The 23,364-nt window shown below is 39.7% G+C and overlaps 1 protein-coding gene across 3 annotated transcripts in view; it reads left to right on the top strand.

Annotated features, from left to right (window-relative positions):
* Positions 1 to 23,364, top strand: part of PPP2R5E (protein phosphatase 2 regulatory subunit B'epsilon) — a 149,577-nt gene that overhangs the window by 76,711 nt on the left and 49,502 nt on the right. For all 3 annotated transcript variants that reach the window (XM_043472250.1, XM_043472248.1, XM_043472249.1), the window contains exon 3: positions 913 to 1,109. In XM_043472250.1, coding sequence (XP_043328185.1) covers positions 913 to 1,109 — 197 coding nt within the window. The remainder of the gene's footprint in view (positions 1 to 912; positions 1,110 to 23,364) is intronic.

The raw sequence follows: 23,364 nt of genomic DNA, 5'->3' as shown, positions 1-23,364 counted from the left end.
GAGAGGCTCCAGTTTGGTGGAATAAAGTAGTAGAAAGAAGATAGAAGTGGAATGAACTATTTACCATTAGTTGGTGTCTTTCAAGTCCAACTCTAGGTCAGGTTTCCATTCTAGCTGGGGAATTTAGTGTAGAATTTCTACGTAGTTTTTAGCGACACCAAACCAAATGTCTGACCTGCTGTTTGTAGGAAAAGAACAGATGTTTATTCTGAGAACATATTAATGAACATGTTAGTGGTTTTCTCTCCTGTAAGAGAGGAAGATGGGTCAAGAGGGAGAGCCTAGGTTTAAGTAGAGTTTGCTTGCATTGTCCTATTATGGATGTGCCCTTTTTGAGAGTCTATATTGCTTCATTCTGTTGATCTTTTGAGTGTCTTTGACAAGAAAGCTTCAGAGATACCAAGCCAAAACAAAACAAAAAATATAAATACTCACAACAGTCACCTTAAATACCAAGGATGTCAGCGTGAAATTAAAATGAATCAACTGACATTTCTGCTTTTAAGTTTTTTAGTAAAATTAATTTAAACCAACAGTGAAAAATTCTGTGTCTACCTTATAATGGAACGTTTGACCTTTTCCAGTGTTTTTGGCTTAAGAGTGTAGACATTGGGATGTTTTTGGTTAAAATTTGCTGCAACTCTCTAAGGGCTCTTGGGATTTTGGTCAATCTTTGGTGGCGAAATAGCAAATGCTGTCAATTGTGTTGGTACCATGTAGTTTCTGCAGACAAGGTCTCTGAAGTAGTGGATATGGTATTTCCTCCTGTCCATGTGTAACTGTTTTAAAAGAACACTGTTGTCATGTGAATTCTTATTTTTTTGAGCTTGCTTTTGAAGTTAACTTTCACAGAGAATTCCTGTTACCTAGAAATTGACGACAGACTTACACCATTTCCTTTTTTTTTCTTAGACGTTCCATCCTCAGAGCAGCCTGAACTGTTCCTAAAGAAACTTCAGCAGTGCTGTGTCATTTTTGACTTCATGGACACGCTATCTGATCTTAAAATGAAAGAATACAAGCGCTCCACTCTTAATGAACTGGTGGACTACATTACAATAAGCAGAGGCTGTTTGACAGAGCAGACTTACCCTGAAGTAGTTAGAATGGTGAGTTTCTTTTTTTCGCCGCGGACACATGTAAGCACCTTCCATAAGGACGCACAGGTGTATTTACTGCAGAGTCAGGTCACGGGAGGTCACCTCCACAAATGAGAGCCAGCCTTCTGAGAGCTAAGCACAAGTAGTCGGCACAATGCTAGAATTTGAAGAGCATGATTTCATGAGAATGAAATCCAGAACTTTTCACCTACAACAGTATTGGAGGAATCATTGACTTCAAAATACGAAACCAAGATTGCCAGAGTGTTACTGGATTTCTGGCATTGGGAAAAGAAAAGACACAGGAGAATCAACAAAAGTTTTAGATCTGTGTTCGAAAAATATACAAGCCTGTTGGATGCCTTGATTTTTTTTCTCCCCATTCATTGTGGTATATTAGAAATGGCTTTAAACTTCATGAAATTGTGATAAAGAACCTAGATAAAGCCTCTCTTGGCTTTATAAACTAATCATTCATTTTATAATCTTGCAGTCAGGAATTATGTCTTTCATTAGTTTTGAACAGCGTCTTGTACTTTGTGTGGTCGTTAAAAGTTATGAGAAGAAACATTAGTATAATATAAGAAATTATGTTCTTATTGTATCAATAATTATATTAGTTTTTCAAAAGCTGAGCCAAAATACAGTCTGCTGTTAGATTTCCTTGGCCTCCTAGAAGATCTTGGGTCTAGAGAGCACAAGCTATTTGGAGGTGGTGGCTCTGGTCTATTAACTCCTGAAATTATGCCAAAGAGATCTAAGGGGGTCGGTGCATCATTGGGAAGCCCATTGGGGAATCTGGCTCACCCTCTGTGTACTGCTGAAAATGTACTTAGTCTTTTTGTGTAACTTGTATCACTTGTATTCAACAAATGCAGAAAAGAGACATCTGTGATGGAGTAGTTTTGGTTAAAAATGAATAGTTTTCAGATTTGGGAAGGGACCTGAATTATCACAACTTGAGAAACTATGATACATATATGAAGGTCATTTCAAAACAATGTCCAGTATAGTCCTCAGATCCATATCGCAGTGTATATTGCATTTATTAATTTACAGGAATGTAAAACAGTGTTTTGTACATTAACTGTTTACATTTTTACATTGTGGCTCTTGAGCAGTGGTTCTCAACCAGGGGTGATTTTCCCTGCCAGGGCACCTTAACATTGGAGACGTTTTTGGGAGCTGCAATCAGGGTTGGGAGGGGGGTGCTACCAGCATCTAAGGGGTAGAGGCCAAGAATACTGTTAAACCTCTTAAAATGCACAGAACAGCCCCTGTAACAAAGAATTATCTGGCTCAAATGTCAGTAATGCCACTGGTGAGAAACCTTGGCTCTAGAGTTTGCCTGCTCTCCAGCCCTCTTACCCTGATACCTAGGATCTTCTCTAGTCCACCTGCTTCTTCAGAGCATAGTCCCTTGGTTTTAACCTACATGTGTTCTCAGCCAACAGAGTTATCCTCTGTTTATAACTTTCTTCTGCATCTTTCCGTGGATAGTCTATGATTATTGAAGCATATCCAAGCCTATATGTATAAATATTATCTTTTGTAATCACACAAATGGTAGTATACTATACACACTCTCTGTATCTTGCTTTCTTTTCTTACATAAGTACATCAGTACATACAAAGCTGCCTCATTCATTTTTATAGCTGCATTTCATTGTGTGGATGTGCCATAATGTATTTAACCATAACCCCATGAATATCTTTGTACGCATATCAGTCTGCCCTTGTGTGAGAACATCTATGTATTTGTGGATTTGTTCTCTAATAGCCTGTCTTTTCCCCTCTTCCCGGACCTTTGTGAATTCCCTGGCCCTCTGCCTCTAATTCTGGTTACCCCCCTTGCCTTCAAGAGCTGGCTTAAAGTGCTACCATTGGTTCCTGAAAAGTCCAGTGTTTTCTCCTTCCTTCAGTTCTACCACTTCCTGACAACCCAGCCTTTTAGAATTTGTTCATTGGCTCTTCTTTAATCCTTTCAGACATTTATTTGATTTTTCTATTTAGATTATAACTACTTCTAGGGGGTCCCTAGCCTTTGGGCCACAGACTGGTACCTCCTGTCAGATCAGTGGCAGCATTAGATTAGAAATAAAGTGCACAGTAAATGTAATGTAATTGAATCATCTTGAAACACTTACCCCCGCCCTCTAGTCCATGGAAAAATAGTTTTCCATGAAACTGGTCCCTGGCCAAAAAGATTGGGGACCCCTGAATACTGCTCAGCAGGAACTATGCCACGAACATCTCTGTGGCCTCTGTAATATCCTAGTCCCGGCCTACCTGGAGGTTGATGAATGAGTGAATGAAAGCATGTTCCCTCTTAAAATATGGGCATTTCATGCTCTCAAATTATGATGAAGATATTGGATTTATTGGACTATATCCAGTTTTAAACCCAGTATGTGGCATAATTCAAAAATTCATTAATTCCTGTGAATCATCTTGGTCCTAAAGCAGCTTGAGTCTCAAAGGAGAGACCGTTTTCTCTTCTCTTTTACTGTCCATCCCCCCCGCCATACCCATCACAACCCTCAAACCTCAACAAAAAAATGTTAAAAAAAAAAAAAAAAAGACTCCTGTCATTTGCTTGTGAATGTGTACCTTAAAATGACTTAAGTCCTGTTTTAGGAAGTTTTGAATCTGTAGCATGCCTGCCATTCTAGGGCATTAGATAATTGACTTTCTAGATGATAGTTTAGGGTGCTCGGAGGTGTAATTTATTTTTCACATCTTGTGATTTGTGAAATTGCTACTAATTTTACATGATTCCTAGACAGTGTGGGATTTAAAGAGAAGGAAGTAGTATGGTAGAGTAGAAAGATAAAGGGCTTTGAAACCACACAAACTTGGGCTCAGATGTCAGCTCTTGGCACACTTATTTGCTCCATCACCTTGGCCTGAGCCCTCCGTCTCTTAATGTCCTCAGTTTACATGAGGTGCCAAGAGATGGGTAGGATGGAGGGAAGAGTGGCTACAGTCCCTCCCACCCTGCTCCAAATAGTCCACTAAGGAAAATACTTTGTTTGTACATCAGGGTTCTCACCACCTCAGATACACATACAATCTAGTAAACAGGGATTTACCTCTATAAGAAGGGTTGGAACTACGTCCCTCCTTATCCTCTACTCCCTTCCATTTTGCCACCTGTGAGCCCCTTGTATGTAGAAATCCTGGTGCTGTTACTGCTTATTTTCGTCATCTGTATCATACCTACCCTTTGGTTACTTTGTGAGGATTGGAGATGACATATGTGAAGCTCTTGGTATAACCCCTAAAGGGCTTCCCCAATGGCTCAGTGGTAAAGAATCCACGTCCACTGTAGGAGACGGGGTTTCATCCCTGGACTGGAAAGATCCCTGGAGAAGGACATGGCAACCCACTCCAGTATCTTGCCTGGGAAATCCCATGGACAGAGGAGCCTGGTGGGCTGCAGTCCATGGGGTTGCAAAGAGTCAGACATGACTTACTGACTGAACAACAACAGTAGTCCCTAACACATGGCAAGCGTTTAGTCAGTAATACTATTAACTAAACTTGGATGATTTCATTATTAGGTACTTGACTTTATAATAAGTCCTCCAATGGGAGGAGCCCAGAGTTCCTGTTTGTGGACTGAAAAAGCTCTATTGGCTAGATGTGTTATATCCCACTGCCTCTGGTCCTCAGATTCTCTAATTCCAATCCTGCCTGTTGAATAGTCACTGTTCCCACCAGTTCCTCTTTCTTATTCCTGTAAAATGAAATTGCTTCGGTAGGATTAGTGAGAGAAATGGTGGTACTTTTAATGAAATATCAGTGAAGTTGATAGCTAGGTTTTACAAACGAGTATGACCGATGACTTAAGGTGGTATGTTCTGATGTCAGCATTATTACCGAAAACCGATGGGACTGTTCTGAAAGCTGCTATTCCTGTTAGGGTAAGAAAAGAGTGGCAGATGAAAGAAATCTAGGAGTTGTAGAACCCATTTCTAACATTTAAATAAAGTCTAGATACCACCTACAGACTGTTAGAATTAAGAAAGAAAAATGATTCTTTATGTGTAAACAAAAGAAAACAATATAGCATGTAACTCACCTTCGGGTGGTGTGGGTAATGGAATAGCCCCAGATAAAGTAGAAGCCACTGTCCTCATTTCTTATCTTCCATTTAACACTGTGAGACTTGGGTAAGCTCCCCCTTGAGCCCCCCATCTCTCCCCTTGTAAATGAAGGGAGTTGGTGGTGGTCTCTCGTGTCTGTCCAGCTCCAAAATCTACCAACACATTTTCAGAAATTTAGAATGGATCCTGCCATCCTTAAAGCTTACAGAATATTGTCCAAAGTAGTTGCTTCTACTCTGTCAGTGGTTTCTTCCATGTGTTTCTTTCTCGTGGGGTCATATCTGATGGAAAAACGAGAACCAGGACTGTTAGTTCCTCAGGCTTTGGCACATATTGGCCTTGTATCATTTCAAGTGTCAGGCTTCTGTCCTTGAGGCAGTGTTTTTACCACATTTATGCTCGTGTTTTCTTTCTGGTTCTGTTGCCATGCATCCATTTGAGAAATTTCTTAGCATTTCTAGCTCTCTCAAAGGGTTGGACATTACTTGCCTGCTGAGCAATAAGTAATCTTGGGTTAATTTTTTTATCCAGACTTAAACTCTGTCTTTTATACTCTTTATATTCACCCATCTTCCTTTTCAAAACCATCTCTGGGAAATAGTTCAAATATGAGAGGAAATCTTACGGGTGAAGGCATTGATTTAATTAGCCCCGGGTAACATTTATTGACTGGTTTAGAGCCACACCTTTACATTTTGATGATTAAAAACAGACAGGGCCCTGCTCTGTCAAAGTCTGGTAGAAAGGGCACCCATGTGAACAAATTTTATGTCATCCATGTATTAATAGAAGTTTGTAGAAGGCAACAAAGGAGCAGAGAGAAAGGGGGAAGGGAGGAAGGTCAGGAATGGCTTTACAAAGTGAGGAAAGCCCGACTATTAAAAACAATGGAATACGTATTTTCCAGTGGTTGAAATAATGTTGAAATGAAAAAGAGAATTACCTGATACAAAGGCATTCCCAAACCACATGGTAGATTCAGAGGAACACAAGCAGTGCTGTGTTGTTACAGCGTTGTGTGTGGGGGGTGGGTGGGGGGGTGGGAACAGGTGAGTGGTGGCAGCTGAAGACGTAGGTGTGGACTGGGAGGACCTGAAGGAACCTCTGGTCCACCTCCAGACAGTAGGTGACCACTGAAAAGCTAGGAACGGGGGGTGACAGGGTCAGTTTTGTATTGTGGTGGCAGCGGGCCAGGTAGATTGGAGAGAAGGCAGAGGAGAATTGATGAGGGGTTTGTTGTATTAGAGAAGTTGTAGAGGGCCTGAACCAAGTACAGGGTGGAAGTAGGGAAGGGGAGAAAAGTTCAGTTCAGTCGCTCAGTCGTGTCCGACTCTTTGTGACCCCATGGACTGCAGCATGCCAGGCCTCCCTGTCCATCACCAACTCCCGGAGTTTACTCAAACTCATTGAGTTGTTGATGCCATCCAACCATCTCATCCTCTGTCATCACCTTCTTCTCCCGCCTTCAATCTTTCCTACCATCAGGGTCTTTTCAAATGAGTCAGTGGTGAAAGTATTGGAGTTTCAGCTTCAGCATCAGTCTTTCCAATGAATATTCAGGACTGGTTTCCTTTAGGATGGACTGGTTTGATCTCCTTTCAGTCTAAGGGACTCTCAAGAGTCTTCTCCAACACCACAGTTCAAAAGCATCAGTTCTTTGGTGCTCAGCTTTCTTTATGGTCCAACTCTCACATCCATACATGACTACTGTAAAAACCATAGCCTTAACTAGATGGACCTTTGTTGGCAAAGTAATGCTTTTTAATATGCTGTCTAGGTTGGTCATAACTTTTCTTCCAAGGAGCAAGCGTCTTTTAATTTCAAGGCTGCAGTCACCATCTGCAGTGATTTTGGAGCCCAAAAAATAGCCTGTCAGTGTTTCCACTGTTTCCCCATCTATTTGCCATGGTGATGGGACCAGATGCCATGATCTTAGTTTTCTGAATTTTGAGCTTTAAGCCATCTTTTTCATTCTTCTCTTTCACTTTCATCAAAAAGGGGAGGAAAGGATGGCATTTAAAACTCATTAGGGCACTTCCAGTGGTTAATAATCTGCCTTCCAGTGCTGAAGACACAGGTTTGATCCATGGTTGGGGAACTAAGACCTTGCATGCTGCAGGGCAGCTAAGCCCATGCACTGCAACTGGAGAGCCTGTGTGTGGCAACTATGGAAGCCCACCCAGCACTGCTGCAACTACTGAGCCCATGTGCTGTAGAACCTGTTCTCCTCCATAGAAGTCCGTGTGCTGCAGTGAAGACCCAGTGCAGGTGCACACCGCCCTCGTTAGGAGGTAAAACTGAAGCCACTTAGCGTTTGCATTGATGTTAGAGAGAGAGAGAGAGAGAGAAAGGAGTCTCCAGTAGCTTTGGAAATCAGGTAGTCTGTGGAGCTGCTATTTGAGAATGGTACGGCAGGATTAGCAGCAGGTTTTGGATGGAAACTGAATTGAGTTTTGATGTGTTACCTTTGAGATTACAGGAGTCCTTGATGGGAAGGTTAGAGATGGTTATCTGTAATTATCAGCATGAGCTTAGAGCAGGGGAGAAAAAGAACAACGCTGGGACCGCAGGTGGTAGCAGAGAATCATTGCGCTTCAGTGCAGTCGTTCAGGGGGAGCTAGTGGGTTGAAGTGATGGCTGTGGATAATGATTGCACACACAGTAGTGGAATCTTGGGTGTACTATCCTCATTAGAGTAAAATCCTATCCCTTCTTTCCTGAGTGAAGGATGTTTTATCGCATTGGTCGTTTATTATTATTTTCATATTTTCTCTCTATATCTTGGCTTTTCTTGATTTTAGAGTCTGCTCCACTTCTGTCTTGTTTTGGTTAAATATGTATCTCAAATTATAGAATGTATGGTTTGCCAAAGTGAATGTAATTTTAAGATAAAATACAACATTTTCTTCTTTTCTACTGAAATCTTGCCTTGAGTCCTTTATGTTGTTTCTAGTCCACACATTGGGTTTGTTTTTTCCCACTCTCAAATTATGCCCTGACACTTAGTTATCTAAGTGTTTTATTTATTAATTTTTTTTGGCACTACTGGATCTTTGTGGCTGCGGGTGGGCTTTCTTTAGTTGTGACCAGCAGGGACTACTCTTGTTGCGGTGCCTGGGCATATCATTGTGGAGGCTTCTCTTGTTGGAGAGCATGGACTCTAGGTTGCACGGGCTTCCGTTGCAGCACGTGGGCTCATAGTTGTGACTTTTGGGCTTCAGAGCACTGGCTCAGTAGCTGTGGAGCATGGGCTTAGTTGCTCTGCAGCATGTGATATCTCCTTGGACCAGGGATTGAACAGTGCCCGCCCTGGCAGGTGGATTCTTAACTACTAGACCACCAGGGAAGTTCCTGTTTTATTTTTTATATGTTCTGTGACTTAACTGGAAATCACCGCTCTGGTTAGCCTCTTAATAGAATAAAACAGTTTTGTGGAAAAATATGAAGTCTGCAATTTAAAGATCTCAGAGTCTCCCTACACAGACTCTTATGGGTGCTTTGTTAACTTCACTGCATCCTCTCTAGGCTGAAGGATGGAAGATTTCTTTTCATAAAATGACAGCCATCTAAAAGTAGCTTTGGGAATGATAACTGCCAGGGGGAGCATGAAATTGCCATTTTTCATCTTCCTGCATCTGATAAGGACTTTAGCTCTACATTCTGGCTGGATTTGTCTTGGAGGTGACTCTTTAGACCCAGAGGAGATAAGATCTGTAGGTGTGAGCCATTGGGTGTGGTGGGATACGGGAGGTGGGGGAGATTAGAAATATAAATAATGGAGGAGAATTGAGTGACATCTGGAAAAGGCATTTAGGAAGTGATGAACTTACTGGGAAATTTTTAAGGATAGGATAAGTCTAAAAGATAGGACCTAATAAATTAGAAGGTAAATAATTCATTGGTACTTTGAATATACAGTGGTGGTGGTTTAGTCGCTAAGTCGTGTCTGACTCTTTGCGACCCCATGGACTGTAGTCCTCCAGGCTGCTCTGTGCATGGAATTCCCCAGGCAAGAATGCTGGAATGGGTTGCCGTTTCCTTCTCCATGAATATACAGTGAGTGAGTGAGTGAAGTCACTCAGTCGTGTCCGACTCTTTGCGACCCCATGTAGCCTACCAGGCTCTTCCGTCCATGGGATTCTCCAGTGAATGTATATTGTATATATACAATAGATGTATATTGTATATATTGTATACATACATATATTGTATATGTATTGTATATATATAATATATTTATAGTATATATACAATATACAATAGAATGTATATTCTCCATGAATATCAGTAGGTGCAGACAAATAACTGTTGACACCACTTATACGAGGTACCTAGAATAGTCAAATTCATAGAGTCAGAAAGTAGAAGCCAGGGGGCCTGGGGGTGGGGTGGGAGTGGGGAAGGGGCAAGGGGGATGGGGAGTTAGTGTTTAGCGGGACCAGAGTTTCAGTTGAGAAATGTGAAAAACTCCGGAGATGGATGATGGTGAGAGTTGTGCAACATTGTGAATGTACTCAGTGCCACTGAAGTGTTAAATGGTTAAAATAGTATGTTTTATATTTGTGTAATATAATATGCATTGTGGACTTTTACCACAATTAAACATTAAAAAGAAAAGAATTTCTTGGTATTTTGTAAAGACTGTAAGGTTATGATGATGAAGATTGCCAAAAGATATTTTTAGAATGAGATGAGGAAAAAATGACTGCTCAAGGTTAGGAGTAGTTTGTTACCATTTGTAATGTATCAGAGGGTAGAGAAACTGGCAGGCACTCTGTCCTGTTGTTAAACTATCACTGTGCTGCATCTGTTAATGCTCATTTAATAGTATTGTTTAGCGTGTTTGGGTGTCCATTGAATATTTTTGTGGGGGTCAGTGAACCTCTTGATGTTGAGCACAGAATTTTGTGTGTTTCACCTGTTTTTATGGGAGAAGATCTGTAGTTTTTGATTAAATTTTGGGACATAGTCTGACTCCAGAATGGCTTAAGCTCAATTTTTACATGTGCAGTGCTCCGCTCGGTGCTGCTCCCTAAATTATAGGATGAGATTAGAGGGGAGCAGGGTCTTCCTGTTTATGGCAGTAACTAAAGATGAAGATGAAATTGTTGGAATGATTTCACCAATGAAACCATCTGGGCCTGGAGTTTTCTCCATGGGAAGGTTTCTGGCAGTGAATTAATTGTTTAAAAAAATTTATTGTATTGAAGTATAGTTGATTTATAATGCTCTGTTAATTTCTACTGCATAGCAGTTATGTGTATCTCTCTATATATACATCAATTATGAATATATACATTATTTTCATATTCTCTTCCATGATGGTTTATCACAGGACATTAAATATAGTTAGTTCCCTGTGCTTACAGTAGGACCTTGTTGCTTTTGCTTATCCATTCTATACAAGTTTGCATCTGCCAGTCCCAAGCTCCTAATCCATCCTTCCCCCACCCCCTCAATTTTTAAAATACATATGTGACCTATTCAGGTTTTTTGTTTTCTCTTGTGTCAGTTTTTGTTGGTTTTTTTTAATGGTTTCACAATTAAGAATTGTGTTTGAATTACTTAATCCTTAGTGGTTCTTCATAAACGTGTGTACTAATGAAAGATGACCAGCACCTGTACAGTTTCCAGTATTAGCAGCATAATTATCTGCAAATACTGTGTGAGTAAATTAAGTCTTCACAACAACCCTGTTGTATTATATGTTATATTATTTCTAGATTATATAAAGGAAGTAGAGACAGGTTAAGAAACTTTCCCGAAGCTACTCATCTGGGTAACTGTCAAGACTGAGAGTTGAACCCAGTCTGGCTACAGAGCTCATCCTCTTGACTGCTGTGCTGTAATACTTTCCTGGGATCAGTCTTTCTAATAGGAGTGGAGACTAAAATCTCTAAATTTGGACTCTTGCCTCAGTACTGTGTCATTTTCCTTGAACCCCTCTACATAAGTAATAAGGCTTTGATGCTTTCCCTGGAACCTTTTCCTTGCTTGTTATTTTACCAGATAATAAGCTCTGGGGTTAAATGTTCATTTTTGCTTAAGGAACAGCTTCCTTTTCACTCCCTCTCCTCCACCAACCGCCCCCCGCCTCCCCCAAACCTCACTATCCTATATAATAACTACGTTGTCTTTGTTATTCTCAAATTAATTTTTCCCCCTGCCCGACCACTGCCTCCCAGTAGGCAAGAGTACATGGTCATTGGGAGTGAGGAGGGGCTCAGGAGGAAAACTTTGTAGTTCAGAACTCTCCTCTGTTCCACCCCAACCACAGTCCTTGAGATGGTCATATCCCCTAGGTTCGTGTGCTCCCTGCGTGACAGTTCTCCCCACCTCTCCTCATTAGAAACAAGAGAGCCATATCAGCAACCAAGGGATCCTTAAATTGCTTGGTTAGCCTGGATTTAGAGCTAGGAAGTTAGATATTTAAATGTCCTTTCATCTCTATGTTGGTCCCTAATCCTTGGAAGCATTTATGATTACTTAGGATTGTACAGCCTGCCTATTTGTGGTCCTTCCTGGGTCAGTGATACAGACGGAATAACCTGGGCCACTTACTTAGCTGTGTGATCTTAGATGAGTCTTCATCCTAAGATCGTTATGCACTGTAACTTTATAGAGTTATTGTGATGTGATTATTGTTATCATTTATGCTACTACCTTTGCCACCTCTGTTAGACTTTTTCTTTGAATGGATTAATCAGTTTTTTGGTTACAATGAAGTCTTGCTAGCATGAAAGCTCTTTGTGTCATTAAGGTGACTTTTCACATCTTTGACTATTGATTTTAAACTTTAATTCTCTCTGGGAAGTCTTATTTTCAAGTCTGTTTTTTGGGATGGGGTATGGCCCTGTAAATCTGCAAGTGCCCATGTGTATATAATTATATCAGGTTGTCCAAAAAGTTTGCTTGAATTTTTCCATAACATCATAGGAAAAACCTGAACAAACTTTTTGGCCAACACTATATATATGTATGTATGTACTGTCCTTAGTTCACCTATATAACATTTTTTTCTGATATTACTTGCATAGTAATATCCACACTGTATTAATAATTTACCACTTCTCTTCTGCAAACATTGTGTCTTAAAATATCTGGTAGGGATTTTTTAATGGGTTTAGTTTAATTTAAACATTCTGAGGAGCAGGTTTTTACTCAGGAAGCAGTGAGCCACTCATGATTGCTATTTGCTTCATTTACAAGCTGTAGTCCCTCTGGCTTAACTGCTTCACAGATTGTTGAGAGTTTTCAATATACTTAAAATGGTTTGACAGCTGTGACTTGTCTAGCGCTGATCTATCCAATACTGTGATTTCATTGAGATGAGAATATTCCTCCTCTTTCTCCTCCCTCCTTGCCCCCAGGCTGGCAGCAGAGTTTGCAGGGTAAGTTACAGTACTGCATTCACATTTTGATTTCTCTTTTATCCCACCTTATAATTTAACCTAGAAACTGAAAATATGGTTAGTTGTGTAAGCAATACTTCTGGAAAAACCTGCCAAGAAAATGGATGACAAAATGATTGGAAAATATTGCTGGTTGTATATTTAAGTGGGTCTTACCTCTAGCATAGCAATTGATGTTAGTTTCTATGGCTTGGTCTTCTCTTTACTGAAGAAGGACAGAAATGAGAGAGAGAGGGATTTATTGGTTGATTCTCTAAGGGAAAAGCCAGTTACACCGTAGTGGTGCATTATTAGCAGGAAAAAGTGGAGAAAATGAGTGTCTTCCATGTGGAATTCTGAGAGACAGTGATGCTTGAGGCAAGAATTTGGCAAGAAAACAATGAGCAGGTCCTTTCCAGGAGGTAGCTGGCCTCTGACCAATAGTAAAAGCCAAACTTGATCTGTAGATGAAAACAAGAAATATGCTATCTAGTGACTTCTGCAGAGAAAGTTGCCTCTGAAAAGTGAGGGGAAGATAAGGGACGTTATTCTCTGCAGTTCCAGTGATGAACAGAGAAGTGGCGGGGGTTAGCCTGTCAGCGGAGGAGGGAGACAGGAAAGACCAGAGCCTGAGGCAGAACTCAGGGAAGAGCCGTGCCAGGAGAGGAGGGCAGGGGTGACCCCGAGGAGAGACGATGTTTCTGAGTAGAAACAGGACTGGGCGTAACTCTCTGGTAAGTTGGAGAGCAAGTTTATTTTTTCATAAAATGGACAAGCAAGGTATTTTGGAGAGTATGATATTTCCTGGCCCTCCAGAAATGTAGGTTACAGAGTGGGGGGCTGGGCAGGTGCTTACACGGGGCATACCGTGGATTTTCCCTTCCTGAAGAAGTTAAGCCTTTTATGAGAACAGGGTAGAACATTCTGGAATAACCCCAGCCTCTTTTCTTTAGTGGGACTTTTGGATTTTTCTCTTAGAAGTTAGAAAAATTTAGACAGTAGGTAAGGTGCTAGAAAATAGAGTTTTGTATCGTCAGGAACAAAGCGGGGTGTCTCTTATGCCCTGTTCTGGAAAGGAAGTGCAGTAATTTGAAGCATAAAATAATTGGAAGGCAGTGGTCTTTAAGAGCACATTTAAAATGGAAGGTAAAAGGGTTGGTAGACAGTGCCCCTAGAACCCTCTCTTGTTTTTTTTTCTGAGGAACTTACACCCACGCTTTTGCCTCCCCCTCCAAGACGAGGCTGGCATGCCTCTGTGAGGCTGGTGAGGCAGGGCTGGCTGGCTGGAGTGGCGTATCTTACTCAATTTATTATGAAGCAGTAGTATCTGGTAAAGAGTGATGTTCATCTCTGGTCAGAGGTAGGTCAGGTGTGTTTTTGTTTTCACCGCTCGCCCTCTACCTCAGGGCTTTATTTTACTAATGAAGGGTCACAGAGACAAGAGAATTACACACAGGCACACAGAGGAAGGGGCAGTGACAGTTTGGGCAATTTCCTGTTTATTTTCAGTAATTTTATGTAAGAACACATACTCAGTAGCCAGAAATGCCCCATTAGGAGCCTCCAGTAAAGTTTTGTGTGTTTTTTTTTTAATTCAAAATTCAAGAGGTTTAATTATTCCTTTAGCACTGGCTGATTTTGAAAGTAAAGCATTGAAAGCAGATGTTGAAAGACTGTGTGTGTTCTCAAAAAAGCCCCGTGTTGTTATTGTTTATCAACTTGGGCACTGTGGTTCTTACTGAAATCACTTAATTTAGCAGTTTTGGTACCGTTCCGGGATGTTAGGACCTGCAGTCCGTGCATAATGAAGCAGAGTGAAAACCCGGTATCACAGGGCTAGCCCGAGTGTGGGGTGTGAGCGCTTGCCTGCCAACAGCAAGACAGCCTGCTCTGTATTTATACACAGCAAGCACCATGACTATTGCAGTGTTTACACCTCTATTTTTGGATTCCAAGATTTAATATCAACAATCTTCACTTTTGGATTCACTGCTACATTTCCAATTTTGGAGACGGTGCAATATAGTTGTCTCTCTGTGGGAAATACTTCCCTGTGATGGTTCCTGTGGGGATAATAGACTCTAGAGAGAATAAATTTGATACTACTGTCAGCATGTCAGCAGGTAAAAAGTTGCCTCTTTGAGCGAAGTCTAGTCTTGAAATAGAAGCCTAATGGGAGTGGAGGGTTCATGGTTGGAATTTGTGGGAAATGAGATGGAGCCCCAGGGATGGCTCTAGATTACAGAGGTCTTGGCAGGCTAAGTAGAGGAGAGTAGGCTTAATCTCGTGGATAGCAAGCAAGAAGTTGCTAAGGTTTTTGAATAAGAGGTGAAATGTAAATGATATTCTTATTTTTCTTTCTCCTCCGACAAAGAGAGCTTCCTGCCAGCTCCTTTGTGTAGATTTTCAGTGAGCCGATTCAACCCACGATGGCCAATGGGAGAGGACTGTTGTCCCAGTCCTGTCGGATGGTGGCAAAAAAGAGGAATTAGAGAAGAATATGTAAAGAAACTCCCAACCTTCTCTATTTTTTCTTGTGCTCATCAAAGAAAGTTCAGAAACCAGAGGAAAAAATGATCTATAGTTTCATTATTTAAATTCAACCATTGCCCACATTTTGGCCAGTTTCCTCCTATCAGTTTTTTTAAAATGAGATTTTTTTCCCTTAAGTAAAAAACTTTTAAAAGATATATGGAATATAATTTTAAGAATAGAGCTTAGGCAGTGAATGTTCAGTGAATTTAACAATTCTTTATACTCATGTAACCATAACCCCAAATGTAGAACATTGCTGTCACTTAAGAAAATTTCCTGTTTCCTTTCATTTTTTCCCTTGTTAAATTTTTTTCTAATCTTACTACATACATAATTTCTATTAAAATTTTTCTTTAGAATTATTATGTAAACATGCTTTCATGTAGTTAAATATCTTTTAAAAACATCATTCTAATGTCTGCCTCATACTCCGTCTTATAGATATACCATTGTTTACTTAACTGTTTTCTCATTTGGAAGACATTTAAACTGCTTGCAAATTTCCACTGTTAGAAGTAACACCACAATTAACCCCAAGAGACATTATGAAGGAATAAAGAAAATGACTTCTCGATAAGTTGCATAAAGCAGATAATGAAGAGGAAGAGTTAAAGAAAATTCTCAAGAGTTAGAATGAGGAAGGTGAAAGGAGAATTCTCTTTTATGAGGAAGTGGAGGATGTGATTGGTTTTGACTAGAGTAAATTTGAGATCTACTGAGATGTCAGAATTGCTTTGTACATAATTGGAAATAATGGAGTTAAGGACATCCTAGTGCCTTGGAAACAGAAATCATAGTAGAAAAGGTGACAGAAAACTGAGATGGGGACTTCCTGCCGAGGATTCAGCTTTGCTCCAGCTTGAGTTTTAGTGATCTCTTTTTTGAGATGTGTGTACTTGTTCCTTGGGTGAAATTGATGACTTTGAGGCATTCATTGACTTCTGTATTTAATATTCCAAGGCCCAGAATGTGCTTTGCTTTCTGTTCTGCTTCACACTAAGACCTTTTACTGCGATTGGTGCTAATGCTGAGAAAGAAAACTTGATGTCGGGGAGTCTCTCACTTTTCTTTGGCTGAGGTCAGAGCAGATGCCATTTAATTTTCTTGACCTTCTACTGGATTCTTTCCCACTAATGGAGGATTGATGTATTTGCATAAGAAAATTAAATTGCTTGAATTTGCAGAAGTTATTGAAGAATGGAAGAAATAATTTTGTAGGAAATGATGGCTAACTTTTGAGTAAATAGCAAGAATGGAACACATGCACACATATGTCTACTTCCTTTATCTCTGAAACCACAGAAATTACTGAAAGGAAATAAAACCCACAGGAAAAAAGTGAAACAGAGATCTCAGAGTCAATATTTTGGAAACCATAAAGCAAATGAACTGGGGATCACTACCAAGACTGATTAGAGAAAGCTGAATCCTAGTCCATAGCAAGGATAGTTTGGACATTGCCAGCTCACACTGCATTAGCTCCAGAAGGTGCAGAAAGGCACCTGTCAAAGTGAGGGTGCTTGGGGTGAAACAGACGTGGTGGACAGTCTGTGTAAGATATAGCTGGAACTGCTCCTCTCAAACCAGGCAGCCAGATGACTGCTCCTTCCAATCTGCAGCAGAAGACTGAAGGGTTGCTCTCTGGAGAGGCTAAACTGGAGGGAATCCGAACTCAGGGACATTGATTCAGAGCAGCAGTCAGTACCTTTCTGAAAGCAGGGAAGCATATTGAGTGAAAAGATCCTTAACCCTCTTCCCCACTCAGCTCCCAGATCCTGTATGCCACTGTTCTGGAGGTGGATGCTGCTTCTCTGGAGAATTAGATAAGCCCAAGAGAAAAGATCCAAAGGCACCAATAAAAAAGAGTTCTGGGAGGATGAAAGGATGGTTGTGGTAAGAAAATAGCGCAGCCAGTCTCACTGCAGGGAAAGCCCACCGCTCCGTGCCATCCTGTCGCATAGGTCTCCCGTTTTAATGTGACTGGGTGTGACACTGTGAGTAAGAGCACCAATTCTGTGGGTTTAAATCCTCTCTTCCAGTTAGTTTTCCAAGATTTTGAACTTTATGTGAGTGTGCCTGGAGGGGTTCTGCTCAGATGTCTTCCTCTTTCCCTAGCATCCCCCTGCCCTCACAGTCTCTTTGCCTGCCACTGATCTTTGCTGTCTTCTGATGGGCGTAGGTCAGAGAAAGTGGACCAAAAATCAACGGCCTGCCCTTCACACACTTTCTCCCTTTTGTCTCCTTGTAGCTAAGTGTTGATGTTACTCCTCAAAACTGCACCTGGTACTTGTATTTGATCTGTATTCAAGTTCTGTTGATTCTCTGTCCTTGATCTCTCATGGACAGATTCCTTTCTTCCTATACAGTTGTCAGTGCTCTGATCCTTCTAGAAACTGATTGTCTAAAGGGACCAAATTATTTTCAGAAAAATCCATTTATATCTGTTGATCATAACAGTTATCAACTGCTGCCACCACCAACAGCAGCAGTAATAACATCAGTGAAAACAGGTGGTTTTTTTCCCCCCCAGTCTGTGTAATCTGAATAGTGTGTGTACCTAGTAGATTTTGAAAGGAAAACAGTATTAAGGAAGTGTTGATATAAGTAAAAATGTTGGCATCCTTGTGAGTTAGGGAAATGCTTAAGATTTCTATTACTCTAATCTTTTGAATTAGGCTAAACTCTAATTGGGCAACATAAGTTTTTAAGCTTCCTTTTGTTGTTTATTTGTTTTGTTATTTGTTACTCTCTTTCTTCAACTGATTGCTAAGCTTTTTTTTTTTAATCATTTAAAAATGTTCTTTCTGCCTCATTTCAGAAATCAGTTTTAATAGAATAGCTGCTATGTCCTAGAAAGCCCTATTAATACAGATTTAAAATATGATGGTGAATGGGTAACAATAATTAGGTTGTAATCGTTGACTTTAGAAATCTTTTAAATCCTCTTTTAGATTTCTGGATCTTGTAAAACAAACTGCCCAGCTGTCTCACGGGCATATTTCTTAGCCACAGGGAAACAATGCTCTCTGTCTTGGTTCTGGTTTGGTGAATGTTTTCTGAAAGGTATAGAGCTTTGTCCACAAAGATGGTTTCATGATAAAAATGTGAACAATCTTACTGGAGTAGCTTGACACACCTATGTATCACAGTATTTTAGTCCTTACTGTGTTGCTAAGACCTGTGCTTATGACCTGTGTGGAGGTGGTTTTGGTTCAAGGAATCACATTCTAGTGAGCATGTCTGGAATGATAACTTGTGGAAATGCTTGTCTGAAACTTCTACTTTCATTGACACTTACCATATTTAATATATTAGAGAATAAAATGACACCTGTAGTGGATGGCTCATAATCTAAGAAGTTGTTATACGGATTTAATTAAATTTCTCCTCTTTAGAATTAGTGCTAAGGACTTGTCTTTATGTTAGAATAAGAAATTTTAATGATTCCATGAGTTAGATAAGTTTTAAACAGCCTTGTGCATTCATGTAGACAGTGAGGTTTAAAAAGAAAATTTGTACCTAGTCTGAAGTGGAGACTAGAGGAGATTTATTATAATTAAAAGACAGTTTGTCTTTCAAAATGTTGATTGAAGGGATTGCCAGTGAATTAAATTAAGTGCTAATTGAAAGTTTAAAATGTTGCCATTTGTTTCCTAATCAGAGCATCAGTTTAAAAGATAGTTTATTTTCTGCAGTTTCCTTGAGCATAATTACAAATGCTTTGGGATTTTCCCCTTTGTTTTTATTTATCTGTAATTAAAAGGGGCTGAGAGTCAGGTTTGGAAGGTTCTTTATAATTAGATCACTAAGAATTCTTAAATTTGGTGTTACCAAAAGTAACTTGACATTATATATGTATATGTTGTTACTTTTATGTTACAAAAATTATATAGCATAGCAAAGTGTACCTAAGCAAATTTTGTTAGAATTTTATTTCTTAGAGTTTGAATGTTTAATACAAATTCTAGTGTGTTTGGAAATCAGTCTTCTCTGTTCAAATGTCTGATTTACAGATTTAAAGTAAGTTTTATTTCAGTTTATTTTGTTTTATTTCAGTTTATTTTATTTTAAAATATTTCAGTTTTTATTTTGGATGTGATTGTTTTTAAAAATTGCATCCATGGCAGATGTTGATGAACTACTATGAGATTTTCTTTTGAAATTTAGTTTTAGTGTATCTATTTAGATGTATCTTTTGGGCTCCCAGGAAATACTATGAGAATAATGCATGATGACCTAGCTTCAACATTGTTTCCTGGGTCCTGCCTCTGCTTATAAATACTTGATTAAGTCATTTGTTTCTTTTTAATACATGATGGATTATGGAATGATAAATGAAGAACCGGATGAAAAAACTCAGGGGTATTATTGAAATTGTTACTTGCATGAGGTCTTGATACAAATTTTGCTAGAGGGATGCTGGAGGAATAATGGCACTTTGAATTTTGCTTGACTGTTCTCTACTTAACATCATTCATATAGCTCTTTTTTTTGTTAGAAAACTTACTTCTTAGATGTAATTCCAAGAAAATTTATTTTATAGTTATGATGTCATTTTTTGTATTTACAGCTAGTATGATTTCAGTATTGCATAAATATTTGAAATTACAGTTTCACAGATGAAAGGGGGAGAAACCTTTCTGATGTTAACTAGTTCACCTGCTTTTATTGAAGAAAGATGACAGTCATCTAGAAAGTATTATTTTAAAGCACAGGGAAGATAATTTAAGTTACCTTGTTATACTTGGTGGAAGTGTCCCTGATTACATACCTGGTTTTCCCAAGCCTTAAATATTAATACGCTAGCAAATATATAACTAAAGGAAATAAAAAGTATTCCTTTAATACCTTTAAAAAGTACTTTTTAATACTCCTTTATGTTAAATAGGTTTGTTTTTTTTTTAAAGCAGTACTCAACTGTATTATCCTTACCTTCTGTTTTGTTCATTATTAATCCTGGCAGATATTTAATGAGTAGTTACTAGGTGCTTCCACATTCTGTTCTTTTATGCTAGGCTAGTTATTTTCCTTAAGCAATAACAATAGCAAGATGTCAACTAAAATCATGGTGTAAAGTTAGTAGTTTCTATGGAGAGAAAGAGATTGAGGATATTGAGTTTTCCTTTTTTTCCTGCAGTAATTTAACTAATTATTTAAAATGTTAGTAGTTGTATTTTAATATTGCAGGTTAAAATGAAATAAGTTGTTTAATGAAAAACTGGTGAAAATATGCCTAAACACTTCTTTTGCTTAAAGGGGCTATGTACTTAGAAACTTTTTAGTCTTCTCTTTCACATTTGGTCAAGACTTCAAAATTTATTTCTTTACACCATAGTTAACAGCAATCAGCAAGAAACCAAAGAACTGAAAAATAAGAGAGCAGCCAGTCCCTCAGAGCAAGCTCCTGTCGGGTCCTAGGCCTTGCCTAGCATCTCCCGCTTTCATCCTCTTCCCCAGTGTGTTACAGTGCCAGTTCTGAGTTGCAACTGAGTTGTAACTGGTAGAGATTCTTAATTAACATTATTTTAGGGTTGTTGGATTTAGGAAATGAAAATACAGGGCACCTACTTCAATTAGAATATCAGATAAACAGTGATTAACCTTTTTTAGTACCCATGTAGAGTGTGGGATGTATTTGACCAAAAAACTGTTCATGTGAAACTCAGACTTAACTGGCAACCTGTATTTTATCTGGAAACCCTATTTATTTCCATTTTCTCTCTATTAGGCTCTAGGCATTCAGAAATTAGGGATTCCCAGGTGACTCAGTGGTAAAGAATCTGCCTGCAAAGCAGGAGACCCCAGTTCAATCCCTGGGTCAGGAAGATGCTCTGGTGAAGGGAATGGCAACCCACTCCAGCATTCTTGCCTGGAGAATTCCATGGACAGAGGAGGCTGGTGGGCTATAGTCTGTAGGGTCATAATGAGTTGGACAGCACTGAGTGACTGACCACACACATGCCCATGCTTTCAGAAATTAGTAAAGAGCCCTAGAGGGACTCAGAAGCTAACTGGGCAAGGTGAGAAGGGATGTGAGGAGCAGGAACACCAGAGGGGAAACTTGCAGTCATCCAGGTGTTTGATGATAGGGGTGTGAACCAGACAGCAGGGATGCAGAGCTTGTTTTATTTCTGTGTTAGTGCCGGGTAAGGACATCAGCTTGTGTCTGAATGCTCTCAGAAAAAGAGTGTCCGTGCATGTCATTGAGGGCCACTGGCAGACCAGAAACCTAAGAAGGGGGTAATGGGAAAACAGAGTAATAAAAATGGTAAACAAACAAACAGAAACTGGTGAGGGGAGTCAGGGAAGAAAGAGAGAGATACAAAGAAGGCGGGTCTATACATGGTCCTCAGGGGTGGTGGCAGAGGTGAGGTGTCAAACAAAGAACCCCAAGAACCCTTTGACAGATCGTGGCACTTTTACCTTGAAAAACTCACAAACTCTTAGGACCTCACTTTTCTGATTTCTTAGAGTGGAACTGGATTTTTTTGTTGCTGTTATGTTGCTCAGTCATGTCCAACTATTTGCTAACCTATGGACTGCAGCACGTCTGGCTTCCCTGTCCTTCACTGTCTCCTGGAGTTTGCTCAAATTCATGCCCATTGAGTCAGGGATGCCATCCAGTCTTTCATCTCTGCTGCGCTCTTCTCCTTTTGCTCTCAGTCATTCCCAGCATCAGGGTCTTTTCCAGTGAGTCAGCTCTCTGTATCAGATAGCCAAAGTATTGGAGCTTCAGCTTCACCCTCAGTCTTTCCAATGAATGTTCAGAGTTGATTTCCTTTAGTACTGACTGGTTTGATCTCCTTGCAGTTCATGGGACTCTCAGAAGTCTTTTCCAGCACCATGGTTTCAAGGCATCAATTCTTCTAAGCTCAGCCTTCTTGATGGTCCAACTCTCACGTCTGTTTATGACTACTGGAAAAGCTGTCTCTTCTTTTACTATACAGACCTTTGCTGGCAAAGTGATGTCTCTGCTCTTTTAATACACTGTCTAGGTTTGCCATTGCTTTCCTTCCAAGGAGCAATCATCTTTTAATTTCATGGCTGTAGTTACTGTCCACAGTGATTTTGGAACTCAGGAAAATAAAATCTGTCACTGCTTGTTCTTTTCCCCCATCTGTTTGCCATGAAGTAATGAGACTGGATGCCATGATCTTAGTTTTTTTCATGTTGAGTTTTGAACCAGCTTTTTCACTCTCCTCTTTTCACCTTCATCAAGAGGCTCCTTAATTCCTCTTTACTTTTTGCTCTTTGACTAGTGTCATCTGCACATCTGAGGTTATTGATATTTCTCCTGGCATTTCACATGATGTTCTCTGTGTGTTAAGTTAAATAAACAAAGTGACAACACACAGCCTTGTTGTATTCCTTTCCCCATTTTGAACCAGTTATCTGTTCCATGTAAGTTTCTAAGTGTTGCTTCTTGACCTGCATACAGATTTCTCAAGAGACAGGTAAGATGGTCTGCTATTGCCATCTCTTTAAGAATTTTCCACAGTTTGTTGTGATCCACACAGTCAAAGGCTTTAGGGAGTCATGAAGCAGAAGTAGATGTTTTTCTGGAATTCCCTTGCTTTCTCTATGAACCAGCAAATGTTGGCCATTTGATCTCTGGTTCCTTTCCCTTTTCTAAACCCAGCTTGTACATCTGGAAGTTCTCGGTTCTAGTACTGCTGAAGCCTAACTTGAGGAATTTTGAGTCAAACTTCGCTAGCATGAGAAATGAGTGCAATTGTCTGGTAGTTTGAACATTGTTTGGCACTACCCTTCTTTGGGATTGAAGTGAAAGCTGACCTTTTCCAGTCCTGTGGCCACTGATGAGTTTCCAAATTTGTTGCGTGTTGAGTGCAACACTTTAACAACATCATCTTTTAGGACTTTAAATAGCTCAGCTGGAATTCCATCACCTTACTAGTCTCTAACACGATCTGATTCTAGAAGCATTTCAGTGGAATCACCTACCCTAGATTTTCTGTCTTTAAGGAAAAGTATTAACATCCAGATTTTAATACCTGTTCCTTGCATTCCCCCAGCTTTGCTTTCTGTCCTTATCACTACTTTCTAGAGACTAGGCCAGTGCCTTTAAGCCTTTAGTTTGGTCCAACTTTCAGTGTTTATTTTAATATTGTTGAAAATGAATTAGACTTACCTCAAAGGCACTTGTTTCTTAATTTTTTTCTTTGCATTGACCCCAGTATAGATTAAAATAAAACAGTGATAGTATATTTT

Source organism: Cervus canadensis, chromosome 6 (genome assembly GCF_019320065.1).
Source record: "Cervus canadensis isolate Bull #8, Minnesota chromosome 6, ASM1932006v1, whole genome shotgun sequence".
Lineage (NCBI taxonomy): Eukaryota > Metazoa > Chordata > Mammalia > Artiodactyla > Cervidae > Cervus > Cervus canadensis.
The sequence above is the reverse complement of the archived record's forward strand: the minus strand, read 5'-3'. Positions and strand labels throughout refer to the sequence as shown.